The following is a 26,801-nucleotide window of genomic DNA, read 5'->3' as shown; positions in this document are numbered from 1 at the left end:
ACAACTTTTGTTTATATTGATCATATTATTGTTGTTCAAACTTTTAAAAATCGAACCGATAAAATTAAATCGGAGTTCGGAAAAAAAAAATCCGAAAAAAACCGGTCGAGATCCGAAAAAAATCCGATTCCGAAATAAATCCAAAAGAAAACCGACACCAAGAACCGGAACCGGATCCGGATCCGAAATATCCGGATATTTTTTGTCCGGTTTTTAAAAATCCGGATCCGATCCGGATCCGGTTTTGTACACGTCTATACTGTAGTACACCAACTTTATGGTCGGGCTAGTCCAACTTGCATCTTGTGCCTAAAAAAGACCACAGAACACATCTTTTTGGCGCAACGAAGTTCAGATTTTGATTTAAAAACTTGATTAGGTTGGCTTGTTGATTCAATTAAACTAACTGGTTAGAAAAAAGGATAACCAAAATATATTCATGCATCAAAAAGTTATCATAACGTATTTTCCAAGTTCTAAAAGCAATACAACTCTGAATTCTATTGTGTTTTTCTACTAAAATTGATATGACTACCTCCTCTCAACAGCTGCTTTGATATGAGGATATCTATCAGCCCACCTCGAGTATCCTGCACAACAGAAGAAGTTTATTTAGGGAATGCTATAGCAGAAAATATTAACTTTTAAAAATAAAATGTAGGAATACACAATAAAATGTAAATTTGATACCAGGTAGCCAGTAAAGACGTAAATCAGAGATACCAGATCACAAGTTGGGTAATATAGTAAAAACGGATCCCACCCACAAACACTTTCCTATCTTTACTGGTTGAGATTAATAACCAACTAAAAGTACTAAATAAAAAGATATATCACTATATTGTGTTAATAGAATGACTCGGAGGTTTTATGCGTTTTAATTGAACGGTCTAAGAAAAAATATAATCAAAATCAAACCCTTTTCCTATTACTAGGTAGAAATTGCCACATCAACCAAATAATGTTAAGTGGAAGACAAAATGTAGCAAGTGAAAGCAGATACTTTTCTTAATTCATAAAAAATGAATTGAAATACCTGAGACAACTATTTGAAGAAGATCTGCATCCTGAATATAAAAAGAAAAGAATTAGTCAATTGTGAAACTGGCAACTTTTTCTTGAAGCACTAAATCATTAATTAGATCTGTTACAAACTTACAACCACCGTTAATGTTGATGTTTGTTCACTAGCTACATGGAAAATATTGTTTCCAAATATGAAATGTATATGTGCAACTTTTATGAAGAGCAAGAAACGTAAAGACAACTTACTTGATCAAATGTAGACATACTTCGCCTCATGAGACGTGATAAACTGATTAGAGTATCACGGTTGAAGTGTGGATTACATAGAAGAACCGCCTCAGATGTACAATCTAATATCAGAGCACAAATGCTCGAAGCCATCATGGTACTAGAAACATCATCAACAGCATCCTCTGATGAACAATAACTTGTATAAACTTCAAAATCACTAAAAAAATATTAAAGGCTAAAAGACAAAATCAAAACTGAAAAATACCTGCCCATGATGACAGCGCACCCAATAGCATCAGGAAATAAGAATCATCTATATGTAGCTGAATTTGCCCCCTCTGGTAACATCAACAGCAAAATTAAAAAATAAATATAAAAAAAAATCAGGCATGCGCATCAAATGCAAACATCTATCAAAAGAATTGTATTTACTTGACATACCTTCAAAAGAATATTTAAGATGGTATCACAAGCCAAGAAAATGGGACAATTATCCTCGACTGTACCAGTATCTTCTGAAAGCAGCTTAATCAGGCATTCTACAACCTTCAAATTATAAACAAAATTAGGTTAATTTAAGACAAAAAAAGTAGGCGGGGCATATGTAATGATTCATAACCCATAAACATTAACTAACTTACTGATTTATATGCCCCAGAAGATACAATAAGACGACATCCATCGATCTCCATTGTTATTTGGCATAACATTGCAAGTAAGAAGCAAACAGAAGAGAATGGGCTACAATTTACAAGCACATTAATTCGATTTAGGGTCTGTTTACTTATCACTTAATGGTCTGTTTTTGTACAGCTTTTAATTCAGTACGTAAAATTGTTGTTTCTTTGTCACTTAATCTGAAAATTGGTCTGTTTCCAGGAGACATGGAATCAGACACCCCTCCATAATAAGAGGCAAATGGAAATAGAGGCAAATTCAGAAAGAAAAAAAAAAGTAAACAGCCCCTCTCCATATATTTTCGTATAGAAAAATAAAAATAAAAATAAAAACCAATAAAAAAGATTATTGAAACAGACAGACCTCTGTTCATCTTCACCTTGAACTGTAACCATGTATCCAAGAAGTTCATTGACCTTGTCACTGCATGCTGTCGGAGTCTCAGCAAGGTAACTGCTAACCGAAAAATAAAATATAATTGTGTTAATAATAACATAGTTAAAAGAAAAATAAAATCAATATACGCGTTAGAAATACGTTTTACCTCCCAATAATCCTCACTGAAGCAAGAAGATCATTTCCTTTCTGTTGTCCATGATCCTGCAAATATATACAATTGTGAATACATGTATCTATTATGTAGCCATGAACACATAAAAAATGGTACGAATCTTATAAATTATTAAATATACCTTGGCATCTCGAAGATATTCTAAAATCAAACCAATTGTCTCATTAAGCCCATTGATGATCTTTGTGAACACTGTGTCACTAATGATATTACCTTTACATAAAAATACAAAAAATATCGTTAATTATGCTTCCCATATGGTAAAAACAGTCAGAAATAGTAGAATTGAAGGCGTACTTTCATCTTTAGCGACACTTGAAATCAACTTGATTATCTTTTCAACTAATGAAAATGCAATACCGAGATTTCTTTGCTTTAAAAGAATGGTTTCGGCATCTTGCGAGTCTTTGGACTTCTCGTATTTCAAATACGCGAGGTCATTGAGAAGAACTGCAATTTCGACTCTAGATGTTTCAAGAACAAGTAATGTACACCTGGAAAATAGTGAAGTTAAGGTATAAGGAAAAAAAAACATAATGGTCTCGAGAGAAATAGAATATGTCAGTAACATGACACGCATACCTGTCGGTTGGAATAGAATCATTTGTTTCGGGTATGCTAGTCTTTTCAATAAGCCACCTTTCACCAGCAATACACATAACAGACTCAGCCAAAATTAAAGCCTCGAGCCTTTGATTTGGTGCTGGATATTAAATTTAATGAAAGTAGCGAGTTAATCAGAGAATCAAACGATAAAAAGTATCAACTCATTAAAAGATCAATACAGTAAATATCTCAACTTTTGTGTTTTGTTTGTGATCTTCACTTAAAAGCTTATAAAAATGCTCATAATAATTAGTGTGATGTGAGACCATTTGAAAAATATTCACACATTTTCATGAGCCGAGTATAAAATAGGTAGTTGTAATTGGAGATCAAATATTTAATATGTAAGTGGTCAAAAGTTTGAAATCAATCACATAACAACTTTAACTTACCAACACGATTTTGCAAAATGGCCACAACCCCTACACGTATGTAACTCGTCCAACTCGTTTTGCTCATTGTACGAAGACTTTCATGCACAGGTGCCTAATAGTACCAAGCAGGTAATTACTTTATAAAGTATGAGGCAATAACAATAATACTAGATAGTACTTGAATAATGTTAAAAAAAAAAAAAATTAAATACGAAGGCATACGTACAGCATATATTGATGATAAAATCGTTGATAGAAGATGAAGTGCCTCAAATTTTAATGCTGTGTGAGATAAAGCAAACTGCTTTGCTAAAACTGTCACCTGCAACAAGAAGCCATGAATGATGAATAACATTATATCATAATTCATAATCTCAAATATTTAAAAACTAAAATGTTTATTTATGAGTTAACCACTAATGACAACTCTTGAAAATACTCTTCGATAATCGTATCAAGAGAAACTTGACTTGCAGTCAACTCAAAAAGCTTCATGGCCAGCTCCATTGTATGGGAACCTACAAAGGTTTTAATAATGTTAAGTCCAGACTTCAAAAATTATTTTTTACAAGGATATTAAAACTGAAACCCATACAAAATTGAAATAAAACCGACAGTGAAACATCATACCATCTAGCATATTACACATCTGAGAAGCTAAAACAGTCATGCCTCGAGACTCGTAAAACATTCGAGACCCATCCTTGTGTGCTGCTGACACCAAGTATAAAAATTCAAAGCATTCTTCAACCAGGGTTGGGTCAAATCTGTAATTTATAACAATAACATGATATATTAAGTGAAACTACTAGAAATTAAGAATATAGTTTGATTACCATATTCATTTGCAAAAAGATATGATCACATGATAAAAAAGTATTAAATCTGTGATTAGCAACTTACTCTTTAGAAAGAACTTCCAGTATGAGAGGAATCTTTTTAACCATATCATCCGAAGAAGCAATATTTGGAACCCGACAAAATGCTGATAAAATTCTAACAGATAGCTGTAAATAAACATCTTGGTTATCTTTGGTATTCTCAGTTGCTATTTTCCCCATTCCTAACATAAACACAAAATTATTAAAGTTACTACATAAATTCGCTTGACTTAATCTTCACACAATATACTTGAATACATACATATGTATTCAGTTCTAGAACTTCAAAAACTACTAAATTACGCGTTTTTTCACATGTAACAGTCAATTTAGAATAGAGTACTTTTAGATTCTTCAATTAGAAATAGACAAAAAGCTGAATTAACATGTACTTCAATTAGAATATAGTACTTTTACGTACTATATTAAACCTAAAACCAGTGGCGGAAGTACGAATTTTTCCACGGGGGCCGAAATTTTTTTTTAAAATGTAACAGCTTTATTGGGCAAAATATGGAGATTTTTGGGCAAAATTTGAAGGTTTTTGGACAAAATATGGAGACTTTGGGTAAAAAAAAATACACCAGTCAAAATCGAAAAATCCAAAATTATGCCCTAAAAATTACAAATCCACTAGGGGTGGGTTCCTCAGTCCTTCCTTATTTTCGCCCCTGCCTAAAGCTATCTAATCAGATCATCAACTGATAAAAACTAGGGTTGATTAGCAAGTAATTACATTAGCTGTATATTAACTAACAAAGACAAATTCAGGTACAATGAATTGAACATACCGGTTCTGAGAAGGCGGTCCAGAAACGTGTTACCGACGGCATTATAAACCCTAAAAATGGAATCAAAGTCATCGTTTTTACAGAATTTGGTGGCGATAAGAAGACCTGCGAGACGTTGTTCGTCTCTGACTCCTTTCAATAGCTTCAAACAATCATCAAGTGATGGATTTCCTTGTTGTTGTTGTTGTTGTTCCTGCACAAACAAAAAATCATCAATAATCATTAAGTAAGCTTATAATAAATAAAATTAGGGTTTTAAAAAAGAGGGAATTTGAGTAACCATAGTTGTAATCTGCAATTGAAGAGGTGGCGGGAGACAAATAAGTTCTTGAGTTTTCTATCTTCAACTCGCTCCTTCTACACAATGACACAAAGTTTAAACAAGTTTTTACGCTTATATATAGAGAGGTGATATTTTCTCGTCTTAAACACATATTATTAACTTGTTAACTTATCAAAAAGTAAGTACTAAAAAAACAAAATCAATGCTTCAAAATTAATACTACTGTACTCAGTAATGTTATTTTATATTTTATATTTTATTTTATTAGATGATAAATTAATAAAAATAGTATATCATCAATTAACAATTAACAAATATAATAATAATAAGGGAAATTCCATAAAAAAGTAACATATTATACCAGTTTTTCTATTTTCGGTAATATATTTCATTTCGCTATATAAAAAAAAAGGAGTGTATTTTCGAAAGTTAATCAAAGAGGAGTGTCGTTAACTTTTGTTAACTTTCTCAGTTAAGTGTTAACTTTGCATAACATGTCTAGTCCTTTATCGATCAACGATTTCAAATCGCGATTTCGACGCATGTTTTCGATGCGCGATTCTGACACACGTTTTAGAGGCGTGTTTTTCGATGCGCGTTTTCGAGACGTGTTTTTCGATGCGTGTTTTTCCCATATAAAGTAATTCCCAAAGACATGATTTTCATGACCCGTCCTAATCCATCTGGACGAATACATTACATTTGGTTACATCGCGTGGTACTTGACCTCTATATGATACATTTTACAAACATTGCATTCGTTTTAAAAGACAAACTTTCTTTACATTGAAAGTTGACGACATGCATACCATTTCATAATATGTCCCAACTATAATTGACTTAATAATAATCTTGATGAATTCAACGACTTGAATGCAACGTCTTTTGAAATATGTCATGAATGACTCCAAGTAATATCTCTAAAAATGATCAAATGCACAACGGAAGATTTCTTTCATACCTGAGAATAAACATGCTTTAAAGTGTCAACCAAAAGGTTGGTGAGTTCATTAGTTTATTATAATCGATCATTTTCATCATTTTAATAGACCACAAGATTTCATATTTTCATTTCTCATAAACATATGTCCCATGCATAGAGACAAAAAATCATTCATATGGATTGAACACCTGGTAACCGACATTAACAAGATGCATATAAGAATATCCCCTATCATTCCGGAAAATCCTTCGGACATGATAAAACAACATCGAAGTACTAAAGCATCCGTTACTTTGGATGGGGTTCGTTAGGCCCAATAGATCTATCTTTAGGATTCGCGTCAATTAGTAGATCGGTTTACTAATTCTTATGTTACCAAGCAAAAGGGGCATATTCGGCTTCGATCATTCACCCATATAATGTAGTTTCAATTACTTGTGTCTATTTCGTAAAACATTTATAAAAATTGCGCATGTATTCTCAGCCCAAAAATATAAACGGTAAAAAGGCAAATGAAACTCACTATACTGTATTTTGTAGTAAAAATACATATGACTACATTGAACAACTAAACAATGCAGGGTTGGCCTCGGATTCACGAACCTATATCATTTATATACATATTAACACACATGATTGTAATTGAACAAATTTATATATTATTTGTTATTTTAGTAAACTATATATTTCATTAATAACTTAATTAACTATTTTTTATTCTATATACTTTAGATACATGATTAGTATTTATTATAAAAATATTAATATAGTTATGTTATATGTATTTAAATATATTTTTATATAACTGTTATTCGTTGTAATGATAATAATAATGCTAGTAGTAATATTAGTAATACAAATAATGATAGTAATAATAATAATGTTAAAAATAATAATTTTAATGTTAAAGTAATAATGATAATAATAACAAAAATAATGATAAATCTAATAATAATAATAATAATGATAGTTTTAATGATAAAAATGATAATCTGAATAATACTAAATAAAATGTTAATTTTTAATAAAAATGATAATTTTAGTAATACTACTAATATTATTAATAATACTTATATAGTAGTAGTAATAATAATAATGATGATGATAATAATAATAATAATAATAATAATGATAATAATAATAATAATAATAATAATAATAATAATAATAATAATAATAATAATAATAATAATATAATAATAATAATAATAATAATAATAATAATAATAATAATAATAATAATAATAATAATAATAATAATAATAATAATAATAATAATAATAGAAAACTACCTCAAGGAATAAGTTTCAAAAATAAGTACCCTTACCCGGGCTCAAACCTGCGACCTCTCGCTAACCACACAACCCCTTTAACCAACTGATCTGTTTAGTGTTTTTGTAATATTGACGATTCAAATTCTTTTTATCATGTGACATCCTTGTTGTTAAACCTCTCGGTCCAAATAAAAGCCCAACAAACAGATTGTTCATTTATCGTATAAAGTAAACCCAACATGTAGTCCAGTACCCGTTTTAATTTTAATAGGGGTAACTGAGTTTTAGCATTCTGCTTTTGTTCGATCAGGAGAAAAAAATTTTAAACCACAGCATCCTAGACTCGAACTCACGAACATTTGTCCAACGCCCACTACCCTAACAATTCTTCTACTCGTTCCTTTTCTGTCTTTAATTAACAACTTAATCTACTTACCCAGTTTATTTAACTGCTTTCATCTCCTTCATCCCTATTGCGTACATCATCATCATATCTTATTATCTATCTCATCTATTTTACCATCAATAATCATAACTATAATTATATACATACTCATAATTGTAGTGACCCGAACTTTTCCATGTTTATATATATTAATTGAGATTGATATTTACATGATTAAATGTTTCCAACATGTTAATCAATCAAACTTGTTAAGACTTGATTAATTGAAATATGTTTCATATAGACAATTGACCACCCAAGTTGACCGGTGATTCACGAATGTTAAAACTTGTAAAAACTATATGATGACATATATATGGTTATATATATAGTTAACATGATATTATGATAAGTAAACATATCATTAAGTATATTAATAATGAACTACATATGTAAAAGCAAGACTACTAACTTAATGATTTTGAAACGAGACATATATGTAACGATTATCGTTGTAACGACATTTAATGTATATATATCATATTAAGAGATATTCGTACATCATAATATCATGATAATATAATAATTTAAAATCTCATTTGATATTATAAACATTGGGTTAACAACATTTAACAAGATCGTTAACCTAAAGGTTTCAAAACAACACTTACATGTAACAGCTAACGATGACTTAACGACTCAGTTAAAATGTATATACATGTAGTGTTTTAATATGTATTCATACACTTTTTAAAGACTTCAAGACACTTATCAAAATACTTCTACTTAACAAAAATGCTTACAATTACATCCTCGTTCAGTTTCATCAACAATTCTACTCGTATGCATCCGTATTCGTACTCGTACAATACACAGCTTTTAGATGTATGTACTATTGGTATATACACTCCAATGATCAGCTCTTAGCAGCCCATGTGAGTCACCTAACACATGTGGGAGCCATCATTTGGCAACTAGCATGAAATATCTCATAAAATTACAAAAATATGAGTAATCATTCATGACTTATTTACATGAAAACAAAATTACATATCCTTTATATCTAATCCATACACCAACGACCAAAAACACCTACAAACACTTTCATTCTTCAATTTTCTTCATCTAATTGATCTCTCTCAAGTTCTATCTTCAAGTTCTAAGTGTTCTTCATAAATTCTACAAGTTCTAGTTACATAAAATCAAGAATACTTTCAAGTTTGCTAGCTCACTTCCAATCTTGTAAGGTGATCATCCAACCTCAAGAAATCTTTGTTTCTTACAGTAGGTTATCATTCTAATACAAGGTAATAATCATATTCAAACTTTGGTTCAATTTCTATAACTATAACAATCTTATTTCAAGTGATGATCTTAATTGAACTTGTTTTCGTGTCATGATTCTGCTTCAAGAACTTCGAGCCATCCAAGGATCCGTTGAAGCTAGATCCATTTTTCTCTTTTCCAGTAGGTTTATCCAAGGAACTTAAGGTAGTAATGATGTTCATAACATCATTCGATTCATACATATAAAGCTATCTTATTCGAAGGTTTAAACTTGTAATCACTAGAACATAGTTTAGTTAATTCTAAACTTGTTCGCAAACAAAAGTTAATCCTTCTAACTTGACTTTTAAAATCAACTAAACACATATTCTATATCTATATGATATGCTAAATTAATGATTTAAAACCTGGAAACACGAAAAACACCGTAAAACCGGATTTACGCCGTCGTAGTAACACCGCGGGCTGTTTTGGGTTAGTTAATTAAAAACTATGATAAACTTTGATTTAAAAGTTGTTATTCTGAGAAAATGATTTTTATTATGAACATGAAACTATATCCAAAAATTATGGTTAAACTCAAAGTGGAAGTATGTTTTCTAAAATGGTCATCTAGACGTCGTTCTTTCGACTGAAATGACTACCTTTACAAAAACGACTTGTAACTTATTTTTCCGACTATAAACCTATACTTTTTCTGTTTATATTCATAAAATAGAGTTCAATATGAAACCATAGCAATTTTATTCACTCAAAACGGATTTAAAATGAAGAAGTTATGGGTAAAACAAGATTGGATAATTTTTCTCATTTTAGCTACGTGAAAATTGGTAACAAATCTATTCCAACCATAACTTAATCAACTTGTATTGTATATTATGTAATCTTGAGATACCATAGACACGTATACAATGTTTCGACCTATCATGTCGACACATCTATATATATTTCGGAACAACCATAGACACTCTATATGTGAATGTTGGAGTTAGCTATACAGGGTTGAGGTTGATTCCAAAATATATATAGTTTGAGTTGTGATCAATACTGAGATACGTATACACTGGGTCGTGGATTGATTCAAGATAATATTTATCGATTTATTTCTGTACATCTAACTGTGGACAACTAGTTGTAGGTTACTAACGAGGACAGCTGACTTAATAAACTTAAAACATCAAAATATATTAAAAGTGTTGTAAATATATTTTAAACATACTTTGATATATATGTATATATTGTTATAGGTTCGTGAATCAACCAGTGGCCAAGTCTTACTTCCCGACGAAGTAAAAATCTGTGAAAGTGAGTTATAGTCCCACTTTTAAAATCTAATATTTTTGGGATGAGAATACATGCAGGTTTTATAAATGATTTACAAAATAGACACAAGTACGTGAAACTACATTCTATGGTTGAATTATCGAAATCGAATATGCCCCTTTTTATTAAGTCTGGTAATCTAAGAATTAGGGAACAGACACCCTAATTGACGCGAATCCTAAAGATAGATCTATTGGGCCTAACAAACCCCATCCAAAGTACCGGATGCTTTAGTACTTCGAAATTTATATCATATCCGAAGGGTGTCCCGGAATGATGGGGATATTCTTATATATGCATCTTGTTAATGTCGGTTACCAGGTGTTCACGATATGAATGATTTTTATCTCTATGTATGGGATGTGTATTGAAATATGAAATCTTGTGGTCTATTATTATGATTTGATATATATAGGTTAAACCTATAACTCACCAACATTTTTGTTGACGTTTTAAGCATGTTTATTCTCAGGTGATTATTAAGAGCTTCCGCTGTAGCATACCTAAATAAGGACGAGATTTGGAGTCCATGCTTGTATGATATTGTGTAAAAACTTGTAACATATTTGTATTGTAAACCATTATGTAATGGTCATGTGTAAACAGGATATTTTAGATTATCATTATTTGATAATCTACGTAAAGCTTTTTAAACCTTTATTGATGAAATAAAGGTTATGGTTTGTTTTAAAATGAATGCAGTCTTTGAAAAACGTCTCATATAGAGGTCAAAACCTCGCAACGAAATCAATTAATATGGAACGTTTTTAATAAATAAGAACGGGACATTTCAGTTGGTATCCGAGCGTTGGTCTTAGAGAACCAGAATTTTGCATTAGTGTGTCTTATCGAGTTTGTTAGGATGCATTAGTGAGTCTGGACTTCGACCGTGTTTACTTGAAAAATGATTGATTAACAAATTTTGTTGGAAACTATATATTTTTAACATGTGAATATTATGTGATATATTAATCTCTTAACGCGTTTGATATTATGTGATAGATGTCTACCTCTAGAACAAGTCCCATTGACTCATCTAATAATAATGAAGAGTCAAATGTAAATTGGAATGATTCGTGGACTGATTCACAAGTTCCCGAAGAGGAACCGGAAGAAGAGTCGGAACCGGAAGAAGAGTCGGAACCGGAAGAAGAATCGGAACCGTAAGAAGAATCGGAACCAGATGAAGAAATAGAACCGGTGGGGGAAATAATAAAACGGTTAAGTAAAAGAAAATCCTCAACCAACCGACCAAGGTTAATTATGGTCAATGGTGTTTCCGCCAAGGAAGCAAAATATTGGGAGGATTACCAATTCTCCGATGAATCGGATTCCGACGAGAATTCCGATGATGTTATAGAAATTACCCCATCTGAATTTAAAAAGGTAAAAGAAAATAATAAGGGAAAGGGCATAAAAATAGAGAAATCTAATTCCAACCCCGATGAACTTTATATGTATCGTCAACCCCCGAAGTCCTTAAGTTGTAACAATGACCCGGGAACCTCTAAACCACCAGGTTTTTCTAAACCAATGTGGAAAACGACGGCTCGTATTAGGGGAACATCATATATCCCTAGAAACTTGGCAAAACGAACCAAAACCGAAGAAGAAGAAACGAGCGAGTCGGAATAAGATAGTTGTATTCGTGTGGTGTAATATATGTAATATAGTGTGCTTATGCTTTATGATATATGTAAAAATTGCTTGTATTAATAAGTATTTTTTTTTTATGAATCTAACTCTTGTCTATTTTACAGTATAAAAACACAAAATAGATAGACAACCCAATATTTTAAGAGACCTACCCGGAGACATGATTGATGAAATCTTGTCTAGAGTCGGTCAGAATTCTTCGGCACAACTATTTAAGGCGAGATCAGTTTGTAAGACATTCGAAGAACGTTCCAAGAATGCCTTGGTTTATAAAAGGCTTTCGTTCGAAAGATGGGGGATATCACATTGGGAAATCCATAAGTTACGATGTGTTTACTTTGACGCATATATTGCGGGGAACCCAAATGCTATTTTACGCAATGGGTTAAGAAATTATTTTGACTCAATATATCCGAATATTGGACTTCGTGATTTAGAAAAAGCGGCTAACATGCAACATAAAGAAGCATGTTATGCTTACGGATTAGTAATGTTCGCTTCTCACCAAAGTGAGAACAAGAACATCGGGCTACAACTATTAAACAAAACGTTCCCACAAGTGACGGAGTCGGTAATTGGGGTAAGAAATGAGGTTTTTAGATTGTTACGGGACTGTTGGACATTACGTAACCCTCGTCCCTTTGGCGACGTTACAACACGCTGTCTTATCAATGGCCATAACGGTTATGTTCCACAAGACCAAGGATGGGAAGTAATCCTAGTAAAACCAGAATGCATGACTTGTTTCTGGACGTATGAATTACGTGTCTTTATTGCCTTTGCTGAATGACTTGTGTACTAGCTAGAATTATCTTCACAACCATCTTGTATCAAATTTATTGTGTGCTATATTTCATGCTATATGTAAAATAAGCGGTATTGTAAGTTTGTAAAATATTGTGTAAAAGTTTGAATGCGAAATATTATTATAATCAGTTTTTCATATAGAATTGTAGTAGTTGAATTGTATATTAGCTACTAAGTATGAACTTAACGGGTAGGTACTACCCGAATTTAAACTTATAAAACGCTAATATGAAGAAAAAGCTTTTATAAATGAGTTCATATTATGCTACGAAATACTATTAACTACTCTTAATATTCTGTATGATTAACTTGTTCCATTTGACTATTTTGAAGGAAATGGCACCGACTACTCGACACACCGTGAATATGAATGAAGAGGAATTCCGTACTTTTCTAGCTTCAAACATAGCCGCAGTACAGGCTGCGCTACATACCAATAATAACCTTGGATCTAGCAGTATAGGAAATCGTGTAGGATGCACCTACAAAGAATTCACTGCCTGCAAACCTTTGGAATTTGATGGAACCGAAAGACCGATCGGATTGAAACGGTGGACCGAGAAGGTCGAATCGGTGTTTGCCATAAGTAAGTGTACTGAAGAGGACAAAGTGAAGTACGCTACGCATACCTTCACAGGTTCTGCGTTAACATGGTGGAATACCTATCTAGAGCAAGTGGGACAAGACGATGCGTACGCACTACCGTGGTCAGCATTCAAGCACTTGATGAACGAGAAGTACTGTCCCAGAACCGAGGTTAATAAGCTCAAGACAGAACTTAGAGGGTTACGAACCCAAGGATTTGATATTACCACGTACGAAAGACGATTCACAGAATTGTGCCTATTGTGTCCGGGAGCATTCGAAGATGAGGAGGAGAATGTAGTGACCCGAACTTTTCCATGTTTATATATATTAATTGAGATTGATATTTACATGATTAAATGTTTCCAACATGTTAAGCAATCAAACTTGTTAAGACTTGATTAATTGAAATATGTTTCATATAGACAATTGACCACCCAAGTTGACCGGTGATTCACGAACGTTAAAACTTGTAAAAACTATACGATGACATATATATGGTTATATATATAGTTAACATGTTTTTATTATAAGTATGTATCTCATTAGGTATTTTAACAATGAGTTATATACATAAAAATGAGACTATTAATTTAAGAAACTCGAAAACGATATATATAACGATTATCGTTATAACAACGTCTTACTAGGTACATATGAATCATATTAAGATATTGATACACTTGGTTAATTATGTTAAATGATAAGTAAATATATTATTAAGTGTATTAACAATGAAATACATATGTAAAAATAAGACTACTAACTTAATGATTTCGAAACGAGACATATATGTAACGATTATCGTTGTAACGACATTCAACTGTATATACATCATACTGAGATATATTATATATCATAATATCATGATAATATAACAATTTAACATCTCATTTGTTATAATAAACAATGGGTTAACAACATTCAACAAGATCATTAACCTAAAGGTTTCAAAACAACATTTACATGTAACGACTAACGATGACTTAACGACTCAGTTAAAATGTATATACATGTAGTGTTTTAATATGTATTCATACACTTTTGAAAGACTTCAAGACACTTATCAAAATACTTCTACTTAACAAAAATGCTTACAATTACATCCTCGTTCAGTTTCATCAACAATTCTACTCGTATGCACCCGTATTCGTACTCGTACAATACACAGCTTTTAGATGTATGTACTATTGGTATATACACTCCAATGATCAGCTCTTAGCAGCCCATGTGAGTCACCTAACACATGTGGGAACCATCATTTGGCAACTAGCATGAAATATCTCATAAAATTACAAAAATATGAGTAATCATTCATGACTTATTTACATGAAAACAAAATTACATATCCTTTATATCTAATCCATACACCAACGACCAAAAACACCTACAAACACTTTCATTCTTCAATTTTCTTCATCTAATTAATCTCTCTCAAGTTCTATCTTCAAGTTCTAAGTGTTCTTCATATATTTTACAAGTTCTAGTTACATAAAATCAAGAATACTTTCAAGTTTGCTAGCTCACTTCCAATCTTGTAAGGTGATCATCCAACCTCAAGAAATCTTTGTTTCTTACAGTAGGTTATCATTCTAATACAAGGTAATAATCATATTCAAACTTTGGTTCAATTTCTATAACTATAACAATCTTATTTCAAGTGATGATCTTACTTGAACTTGTTTTCGTGTCATGATTCTGCTTCAAGAACTTCGAGCCATCCAAGGATCTGTTGAAGCTAGATCCATTTTTCTCTTTTCTAGTAGGTTTATCCAAGGAACTTAAGGTAGTAATGATGTTCATAACATCATTCGATTCATACATATAAAGCTATCTTATTCGAAGGTTTAAACTCGTAATCACTAGAACATAGTTTAGTTAATTCTAAACTTGTTCGCAAACAAAAGTTAATCCTTCTAACTTGACTTTTAAAATTAACTACACACATGTTCTATATCTATATGATATGCTAACTTAATGATTTAAAACCTGGAAACACGAAAAACACCGTAAAACCGGATTTACGCCGTCGTAGTAACACCGCGGGCTGTTTTGGGTTAGTTAATTAAAAACTATGATAAACTTTGATTTTAAAGTTGTTATTCTGAGAAAATGATTTTTATTATGAACATGAAACTATATCCAAAAATTATGATTAAACTCAAAGTGGAAGTATGTTTTCTAAAATGGTCATCTAGACGTCGTTCTTTCGACTGAAATGACTACCTTTACAAAAACGACTTGTAACTTATTTTTCCGACTATAAACCTATACTTTTCTGTTTAGATTCATAAAATAGAGTTCAATATGAAACCATAGCAATTTGATTCACTCAAAACGGATTTAAAATGAAGAAGTTATGGGTAAAACAAGATTGGATAATTTTTCTCGTTTTAGCTACGTGAAAATTGGTAACAAATCTATTCCAACCATAACTTAATCAACTTGTATTGTATATTATGTAATCTTGAGATACCATAGACACGTATACAATGTTTCGACCTATCATGTCGACACATCTATATATATTTCGGAACAACCATAGACACTCTATATGTGAATGTTGGAGTTAGCTATACAGGGTTGAGGTTGATTCCAAAATATATATAGTTTGAGTTGTGATCAATACTGAGATACGTATACACTGGGTCGTGGATTGATTCAAGATAATATTTATCGATTTATTTCTGTACATCTAACTGTGGACAACTAGTTGTAGGTTACTAACGAGGACAGCTGACTTAATAAACTTAAAACATCAAAATATATTAAAAGTGTTGTAAATATATTTTGAACATACTTTGATATATATGTATATATTGTTATAGGTTCGTGAATCAACCAGTGGCCAAGTCTTACTTCCCGACGAAGTAAAAATCTGTGAAAGTGAGTTATAGTCCCACTTTTAAAATCTAATATTTTTGGGATGAGAATACATGCAGGTTTTATAAATGATTTACAAAATAGACACAAGTACGTGAAACTACATTCTATGGTTGAATTATCGAAATCGAATATGCCCCTTTTTATTAAGTCTGGTAATCTAAGAATTAGGGAACAGACACCCTAATTGACGCGAATCCTAAAGATAGATCTATTGGGCCTAACAAACCCCATCCAAAGAACCGGATGCTTTAGTACTTCGAAATTTATATCATATCCGAAGGGTGTCCCGGAATGATGGGATATTCTTATATATGCATCTTGTTAATGTCGGTTACCAGGTGTTCACCATATGAATGATTTTTATCTCTATGTATGGGATGTGTATTGAAATATGAAATCTTGTGGTCTATTATTATGATTTGATATATATAGGTTAAACCTATAACTCACCAACATTTTTGTTGACGTTTTAAGCATGTTTATTCTCAGGTGATTATTAAGAGCTTCCGCTGTCGCATACTTAAATAAGGACGAGATTTGGAGTCCATACTTGTATGATATTGTGTAAAAACTGCATTCAAGAAACCTATTTTGTTGTAACATATTTGTATTGTAAACCATTATGTAATGGTCGTGTGTAAACAGGATATTTTAGATTATCATTATTTGATAATCTACGTAAAGCTTTTTAAAACCTTTATCTATGAAATAAAGGTTATGGTTTGTTTTAAAAATGAATGCAGTCTTTGAAAAACGTCTCATATAGAGGTCAAAACCTCGCAACGAAATCAATTAATATGGAACGTTTTTAATCAATAAGAACGGGACATTTCAGTTGGTATCCGAGCGTTGGTCTTAGAGAACCAGAAAATTTGCATTAGTGTGTCTTATCGAGTTTGTTAGGATGCATTAGTGAGTCTGGACTTCGACCGTGTTTTCTTTAAAAATGATTGCTTAACATTTTTGTTGGAAACTATATATTTTTAACATATGAATATTATGTGATATATTAATCTCTTAACGTGTTTGATATTATGTGATAGATGTCTACCTCTAGAACAAGTCCCATTGACTCACCTAATAATAATGAAGAGTCAAATGTAAATTGGAATGATTTGTGGACTGATTCACAAGTTCCCGAAGAGGAACCGGAAGAAGAGTCGGAACCGGAAGAAGAATCGGAACCGGAAGAAGAATCGGAACCGGATAAAGAAATAGAACCGGTGGGGGAAATAATAAAACGGTTAAGTAAAAGAAAATCCTCAACCAACCGACCAAAGTTAATTATGGTCAATGGTGTTTCCGCCAAGGAAGCAAAATATTGGGAGGATTACCAATTCTCTGATGAATCGGATTCCGACGAGAATTCCGATGATGTTATAGAAATTACCCCAACTGAATTTAAAAAGGCAAAAGAAAATAATAAGGGAAAGGGCATAAAAATAGAGAAATCTAATTCCAACCCCGATGAACTTTATATGTATCGTCAACCCCCGAAGTCCTTAAGTTGTAACAATGACCCGGGAACCTCTAAACCACCAGGTTTTTCTAAACCAATGTGGACAACGACGGCTCGTATTAGGGGAACATCATATATCCCTAGAAACTTGGCAAAATGAACCAAAACCGAAGAAGAAGAAACGAGCGAGTCGGAATAAGATAGTTGTATTCGTGTGGTGTAATATATGTAATATAGTGTTCTTATGCTTTATGATATATGTAAAAATTGCTTGTATTAATAAGTATTTTTTTATGAATCTAACTCTTGTCTATTTTACAGTTTAAAAACATAAAATGGATAGACAACCCAATATTTTAAGAGACCTACCTGGAGACATGATTGATGAAATCTTGTCTAGAGTCGGCCAGAATTCTTCGGCACAACTATTTAAGGCGAGATCAGTTTGTAAGACATTCGAAGAACGTTCCAAGAATGTCTTGGTTTATAAGAGACTTTCGTTTGAAAGATGGGGGATATCACATTGGGAAACCCATAAGTTACGATGTGTTTACTTTGACGCATATATTGCGGGGAACCCAAATGCTATTTTACGCAACGGGTTAAGAAATTATTTTGACTCAATATATCCGAATATTGGACTTCGTGATTTAGAAAAAGCGACTAACATGCAACATAAAGAAGCATGTTATGCTTACGGATTAGTAATGTTCGCTTCTCACCAAAGTGAGAACAAGAACATCGGGCTACAACTATTAAACAAAACGTTTCCACAAGTGACGGAGTCGGTAATTGGGGTAAGAAATGAGGTTTTCAGATTATTACGGGACTGTTGGACATTACGTAACCCTCGTCCCTTTGATGACGTTACAACACGTTGTCTTATCAACGGCCATAACGGTTATGTTGCACAAGACCAAGGATGGGAAGTAGTCCTAGTAAAACCAGAATGCATGACTTGTTTCTGGACGTATGAATTACGTGTCTTTATTGTCTTTGCTGAACGACTTGTGTACTAGCTAGAATTGTCTTCACAACTATCTTGTATCAAAGTTATTGTGTGCTATATTTCATGCTTTATGTAAAATAAGCGGTATTGTAAGTTTGTAAAATATTGTATAAAAGTTTGAACGCGAAATATTATTATAATCAGTTTTTCATATAGAATTGTAGTAGTTGAATTGTATATTAGCTACTAAGTATGAACTTAACGGGTAGGTACTACCCGAATTTAAACTTATAAAACGCTAATATGAAGAAAAAGCTTTTATAAATGAGTTCATATTATGCTACGAAATACTATTAACTACTCTTAATATTCTGTATGATTAACTTGTTCCATTTGACTATTTTGAAGGAAATGGCACCGACTACTCGACACACCGTGAATATGAATGAAGAGGAATTCCGTACTTTTCTAGCTTCAAACATAGCCGCAGTACAGGCTGCGCTACATACCAACAATAACCTTGGATCTAGCAGTACAGGAAATCGTGTAGGATGCACCTACAAAGAATTCACTGCCTGCAAACCTTTGGAATTTGATGGAACCAAAGGACCGATCGGATTGAAACGGTGGACCGAGAAGGTCGAATCAGTGTTTGCCATAAGTAAGTGTACTGAAGAGGACAAAGTGAAGTATGCTACGCATACCTTCACAGGTTCTGCGTTAACATGGTGGAATACCTATCTAGAGCAAGTGGGACAAGATGATGCGTACGCACTACCGTGGTCAGCATTCAAGCACTTGATGAACGAGAAGTACCGTCCCAGAACCGAGGTCAATAAGCTCAAGACAGAACTTAGAGGGTTACGAACCCAAGGATTTGATATTACCACGTACGAAAGACGATTCACAGAATTGTGCCTATTGTGTCCGGGAGCATTCGAAGATGAGGAAGAGAAGATCGACGCGTTTGTGAAAGGATTACCGGAAAGAATCCAAGAAGATATAAGTTCACACGAGCCCGCCTCTATACAACAGGCATGTAGAATGGCTCACAAACTAGTGAACCAGATTGAAGAAAGAATTAAAGAACAGACTGCTGAAGAGGCCAATGTGAAGCAAGTCAAAAGAAAGTGGGAGGAAAACGGTGATAAGAATCACCAATACAACAACAACAGTAATTACAACAATAATCGCAACAATTATCCCAACAATCGCAACATCAATCGCAACTACAACAAACGGCCCAACAATAACAACAACAACAACAACAGCAGCTACAACAATCATCCCAACAACAATAATAACCGCAACAACAACAACAATCAGAAGCAGCTATGCCAAAGGTGTGAAAAGTATCACTCGGGGTTCTGCACCAAATTTTGCAACAAGTGTAAAAGAAATGGTCATAGCGCAGCGAAGTGTGAGGTCTACGGACCAGAGGTTAATAGAACGAAAGGAACAAATGGTGTCGGAACGAGTAATGGCGGAGCAAGTAGTGTCGGAGCAAGTTATGCCAATGTAGTTTGTTATAAATGTGGAAAACCGGGCCACATTATTAGAAATTGCCCGAACCAGGAGAACACGAATGGACAAGGCCGCGGAAGAGTTTTCAATATTAATGCAGCAGAGGCACAGGAAGACCTGGAGCTTGTTACAGGTACGTTTCTTATTGACAATAAATCTGCTTACGTTTTATTTGATTCGGGTGCGGATAGAAGCTATATGAGTAGAGATTTTTGTGCTAAATTAAGTTGTCCATTGACGCCTTTGGATAGTAAATTTTTACTCGAATTAGCAAATGGTAAATTAATTTCAGCAGATAATATATGTCGGAATCGAGAAATTAAACTGGTTAGCGAAACATTTAAGATTGATTTGATACCAGTAGAGTTAGGGAGTTTTGATGTGATAATCGGTATGGACTGGTTGAAAGAAGTGAAAGCAGAGATCGTTTGTTACAAAAATGCAATTCGCATTATACGAGAAAAAGGAAAACCCTTAATGGTGTACGGAGAAAAGGGCAACACGAAGCTACATCTTATTAGTAATTTGAAGGCACAAAAACTAATAAGAAAAGGTTGCTATGCTGTTCTAGCACACGTCGAGAAAGTACAAACTGAAGAAAAGAGCATCAATGATGTTCCCATTGCAAAAGAATTTCCCGATGTATTTCCGAAAGAATTACCGGGATTACCCCCACATCGATCCGTTGAATTTCAAATAGATCTTGTACCAGGAGCTGCACCAATAGCTCGTGCTCCTTACAGACTCGCACCCAGCGAGATGAAAGAACTGCAAAGCCAATTACAAGAACTTTTAGAGCGTGGTTTCATTCGACCAAGCACATCACCATGGGGAGCTCCTGTTTTGTTTGTCAAGAAGAAAGATGGTACATTCAGGTTGTGTATCGACTACCGAGAGTTGAACAAACTTACCATCAAGAACCGCTACCCACTACCGAGAATCGATGACTTATTTGATCAACTACAAGGCTCGTCTGTTTATTCAAAGATTGACTTACGTTCCGGGTATCATCAAATGCGGGTGAAAGAAGATGATATTCCAAAGACTGCTTTCAGAACACGTTACGGTCATTACGAGTTTATGGTCATGCCGTTTGGTTTAACTAATGCACCAGCTGTGTTCATGGACCTTATGAACCGAGTGTGTGGACCATACCTTGACAAGTTTGTCATTGTTTTCATTGATGACATACTTATTTACTCAAAGAATGACCAAGAACACGGTGAACATTTGAGAAAGGTGTTAGAAGTATTGAGGAAGGAAGAATTGTACGCTAAGTTTTCAAAGTGTGCATTTTGGTTGGAAGAAGTTCAATTCCTCGGTCACATAGTGAACAAAGAAGGTATTAAGGTGGATCCGGCAAAGATAGAAACTGTTGAAAAGTGGGAAACCCCGAAAACTCCGAAACACATACGCCAGTTTTTAGGACTAGCTGGTTACTACAGAAGGTTCATCCAAGACTTTTCCAGAATAGCAAAACCCTTGACTGCATTAACGCATAAAGGGAAGAAATTTGAATGGAATGATGAACAAGAGAAAGCGTTTCAGTTATTGAAGAAAAAGCTAACTACGGCACCTATATTGTCATTGCCTGAAGGGAATGATGATTTTGTGATTTATTGTGACGCATCAAAGCAAGGTCTCGGTTGTGTATTAATGCAACGAACGAAGGTGATTGCTTATGCGTCTAGACAATTGAAGATTCACGAACAAAATTATACGACGCATGATTTGCAATTAGGCGCGGTTGTTTTTGCATTAAAGACTTGGAGGCACTACTTATATGGGGTCAAAAGTATTATATATACCGACCACAAAAGTCTTCAACACATATTTAACCAGAAACAACTGAATATGAGGCAGCGTAGGTGGATTGAATTATTGAATGATTACGACTTTGAGATTTGTTACCACCCGGGGAAGGCAAATGTGGTAGCCGATGCCTTGAGCAGGAAGGACAGAGAACCCATTCGAGTAAAATCTATGAATATAATGATTCATAATAACATTACTACTCAAATAAAGGAGGCGCAACAAGGAGTTTTAAAAGAGGGAAATTTAAAGGATGAAATACCCAAAGGATCGGAGAAGCATCTTAATATTCGGGAAGACGGAACCCGGTATAGGGCTGAAAGGATTTGGGTACCAAAATTTGGAGATATGAGAGAAATGGTACTTAGAGAAGCTCATAAAACCAGATACTCAATACATCCTGGAACGGGGAAGATGTACAAGGATCTCAAGAAACATTTTTGGTGGCCGGGTATGAAAGCCGATGTTGCTAAATACGTAGGAGAATGTTTGACGTGTTCTAAGGTCAAAGCTGAGCATCAGAAACCATCAGGTCTACTTCAACAACTCGAAATCCCGGAATGGAAATGGGAAAACATTACCATGGATTTCATCAATAAATTGCCAAGGACTGCAAGTGGTTTTGATACTATTTGGGTAATAGTTGATCGTCTCACCAAATCAGCACACTTCCTACCAATAAGAGAAGATGACAAGATGGAGAAGTTAGCACGACTGTATTTGAAGGAAGTCGTCTCCAGACATGGAATACCAATCTCTATTATCTCTGATAGGGATGGCAGATTTATTTCAAGATTCTGGCAGACATTACAGCAAGCATTAGGAACTCGTCTAGACATGAGTACTGCCTATCATCCACAAACTGATGGCCAGAGCGAAAGGACGATACAAACGCTTGAAGACATACTACGAGCATGTGTTATTGATTTCGGAAACAGTTGGGATCGACATCTACCATTAGCAGAATTTTCCTACAACAACAGCTACCATTCAAGCATTGAGATGGCGCCGTTTGAAGCACTTTATGGTAGAAAGTGCAGGTCTCCGATTTGTTGGAGTGAAGTGGGGGATAGACAGATTACTGGTCCGGAGATTATACAAGAAACTACCGAGAAGATCATCCAAATTCAACAACGGTTGAAAACCGCCCAAAGTCGACAAAAGAGCTACGCTGACATTAAAAGAAAAGATATAGAATTTGAAATTGGAGAGATGGTCATGCTTAAAGTTGCACCTTGGAAAGGCGTTGTTCGATTTGGTAAACGAGGGAAATTAAATCCAAGGTATATTGGACCATTCAAGATTATTGATCGTGTCGGACCAGTAGCTTACCGACTTGAGTTACCTCAACAACTCGCGGCTGTACATAACACTTTCCACGTCTCGAATTTGAAGAAATGTTTTGCTAAAGAAGATCTCACTATTCCGTTAGATGAAATCCAAATCAACGAAAAACTTCAATTCATCGAAGAACCCGTCGAAATAATGGATCGTGAGGTTAAAAGACTTAAGCAAAACAAGATACCAATTGTTAAGGTTTGATGGAATGCTCATAGAGGACCCGAGTTCACCTGGGAGTGTGAAGATCAGATGAAGAAGAAATACCCGCATCTATTTCCAGAAGATTCGTCAACACCTTCAACAGCTTAAAATTTCGGGACGAAATTTATTTAACGGGTAGGTACTGTAGTGACCAGAACTTTTCCATGTTTATATATATTAATTGAGATTGATATTTACATGATTAAATGTTTCCAACATGTTAAGCAATCAAACTTGTTAAGACTTGATTAATTGAAATATGTTTCATATAGACAATTGACCACCCAAGTTGACCGGTGATTCACGAACGTTAAAACTTGTAAAAACTATACGATGACATATATATGGTTATATATATAGTTAACATGTTTTTATTATAAGTATGTATCTCATTAGGTATTTTAACAATGAGTTATATACATAAAAATGAGACTATTAATTTAAGAAACTCGAAAACGATATATATAACGATTATCGTTATAACAACGTCTTACTAGGTACATATGAATCATATTAAGATATTGATACACTTGGTTAATTATGTTAAATGATAAGTAAATATATTATTAAGTGTATTAACAATGAAATACATATGTAAAAATAAGACTACTAACTTAATGATTTCGAAACGAGACATATATGTAACGATTATCGTTGTAACGACATTCAACTGTATATACATCATACTGAGATATATTATATATCATAATATCATGATAATATAACAATTTAACATCTCATTTGTTATAATAAACAATGGGTTAACAACATTCAACAAGATCATTAACCTAAAGGTTTCAAAACAACATTTACATGTAACGACTAACGATGACTTAACGACTCAGTTAAAATGTATATACATGTAGTGTTTTAATATGTATTCATACACTTTTGAAAGACTTCAAGACACTTATCAAAATACTTCTACTTAACAAAAATGCTTACAATTACATCCTCGTTCAGTTTCATCAACAATTCTACTCGTATGCACCCGTATTCTTACTCGTACAATACACAGCTTTTAGATGTATGTACTATTGGTATATACACTCCAATGATCAGCTCTTAGCAGCCCATGTGAGTCACCTAACACATGTGGGAACCATCATTTGGCAACTAGCATGAAATATCTCATAAAATTACAAAAATATGAGTAATCATTCATGACTTATTTACATGAAAACAAAATTACATATCCTTTATATCTAATCCATACACCAACGACCAAAAACACCTACAAATACTTTCATTCTTCAATTTTCTTCATCTAATTGATCTCTCTCAAGTTCTATCTTCAAGTTCTAAGTGTTCTTCATATATTTTACAAGTTCTAGTTACATAAAATCAAGAATACTTTCAAGTTTGCTAGCTCACTTCCAATCTTGTAAGGTGATCATCCAACCTCAAGAAATCTTTGTTTCTTACAGTAGGTTATCATTCTAATACAAGGTAATAATCATATTCAAACTTTGGTTCAATTTCTATAACTATAACAATCTTATTTCAAGTGATGATCTTACTTGAACTTGTTTTCGTGTCATGAATCTGCTTCAAGAACTTCGAGCCATCCAAGGATCCGTTGAAGCTAGATCCATTTTTCTCTTTTCCAGTAGGTTTATCCAAGGAACTTAAGGTAGTAATGATGTTCATAACATCATTCGATTCATACATATAAAGCTATCTTATTCGAAGGTTTAAACTCGTAATCACTAGAACATAGTTTAGTTAATTCTAAACTTGTTCGCAAACAAAAGTTAATCCTTCTAACTTGACTTTTAAAATTAACTACACACATGTTCTATATCTATATGATATGCTAACTTAATGATTTAAAACCTGGAAACACGAAAAACACCGTAAAACCGGATTTACGCCGTCGTAGTAACACCGCGGGCTGTTTTGGGTTAGTTAATTAAAAACTATGATAAACTTTGATTTTAAAGTTGTTATTCTGAGAAAATTATTTTTATTATGAACATGAAACTATATCCAAAAATTATGATTAAACTCAAAGTGGAAGTATGTTTTCTAAAATGGTCATCTAGACGTCGTTCTTTCGACTGAAATGACTACCTTTACAAAAACGACTTGTAACTTATTTTTCCGACTATAAACCTATACTTTTCTGTTTAGATTCATAAAATAGAGTTCAATATGAAACCATAGCAATTTGATTCACTCAAAACGGATTTAAAATGAAGAAGTTATGGGTAAAACAAGATTGGATAATTTTTCTCGTTTTAGCTACGTGAAAATTGGTAACAAATCTATTCCAACCATAACTTAATCAACTTGTATTGTATATTATGTAATCTTGAGATACCATAGACACGTATACAATGTTTCGACCTATCATGTCGACACATCTATATATATTTCGGAACAACCATAGACACTCTATATGTGAATGTTGGAGTTAGCTATACAGGGTTGAGGTTGATTCCAAAATATATATAGTTTGAGTTGTGATCAATACTGAGATACGTATACACTGGGTCGTGGATTGATTCAAGATAATATTTATCGATTTATTTCTGTACATCTAACTGTGGACAACTAGTTGTAGGTTACTAACGAGGACAACTGACTTAATAAACTTAAAACATCAAAATATATTAAAAGTGTTGTAAATATATTTTGAACATACTTTGATATATATGTATATATTGTTATAGGTTCGTGAATCAACCAGTGGCCAAGTCTTACTTCCCGACGAAGTAAAAATCTGTGAAAGTGAGTTATAGTCCCACTTTTAAAATCTAATATTTTTGGGATGAGAATACATGCAGGTTTTATAAATGATTTACAAAATAGACACAAGTACGTGAAACTACATTCTATGGTTGAATTATCAAAATCGAATATGCCCCTTTTTATTAAGTCTGGTAATCTAAGAATTAGGGAACAGACACCCTAATTGACGCGAAT

At 33.2% G+C, this 26,801-nt stretch overlaps 1 protein-coding gene across 1 annotated transcript; it reads right to left on the bottom strand.

Moving 5' to 3' along the window:
- Positions 1 to 415: 415 nt before the first annotated feature.
- LOC139877384 (uncharacterized) lies at positions 416 to 5,556 on the bottom strand. The gene is made up of 18 exons (XM_071864805.1): positions 5,439 to 5,556; positions 5,159 to 5,351; positions 4,390 to 4,549; positions 4,117 to 4,253; positions 3,901 to 4,004; positions 3,713 to 3,808; positions 3,505 to 3,598; positions 3,089 to 3,209; positions 2,804 to 3,000; positions 2,628 to 2,719; positions 2,480 to 2,535; positions 2,299 to 2,388; positions 1,899 to 1,998; positions 1,699 to 1,803; positions 1,523 to 1,595; positions 1,273 to 1,439; positions 1,037 to 1,067; positions 416 to 590 (listed from the first exon to the last, which is right to left on the bottom strand). Exons 1-18 carry the CDS (start codon positions 5,439 to 5,441, stop codon positions 532 to 534), a joined length of 1,878 nt encoding a protein of 625 aa, XP_071720906.1. The 5' UTR covers positions 5,442 to 5,556; the 3' UTR covers positions 416 to 531.
- Between the last annotated feature and the right edge of the window lie 21,245 nt (positions 5,557 to 26,801).

The sequence above is a fragment of the Rutidosis leptorrhynchoides genome, chromosome 11 (assembly GCF_046630445.1).
Source record: "Rutidosis leptorrhynchoides isolate AG116_Rl617_1_P2 chromosome 11, CSIRO_AGI_Rlap_v1, whole genome shotgun sequence".
NCBI classification, from domain to species: Eukaryota; Viridiplantae; Streptophyta; class Magnoliopsida; order Asterales; family Asteraceae; genus Rutidosis; species Rutidosis leptorrhynchoides.
Note: the sequence above shows the minus strand (reverse complement) of the source record. Positions and strands in the feature narration are given on the sequence as shown.

Excerpts from the sequence above, each read along its gene's own strand:
- LOC139877384 (XM_071864805.1), bottom strand. Across the intron at positions 3,599-3,712 it reads TTTTATCATCAATATATGCT|GCACCTGTGCATGAAAGTCT; the intron begins GTACGTATGCCT and ends TGGTACTATTAG. Across the intron at positions 2,389-2,479 it reads TCAGTGAGGATTATTGGGAG|TTACCTTGCTGAGACTCCGA; the intron begins GTAAAACGTATT and ends TTCGGTTAGCAG.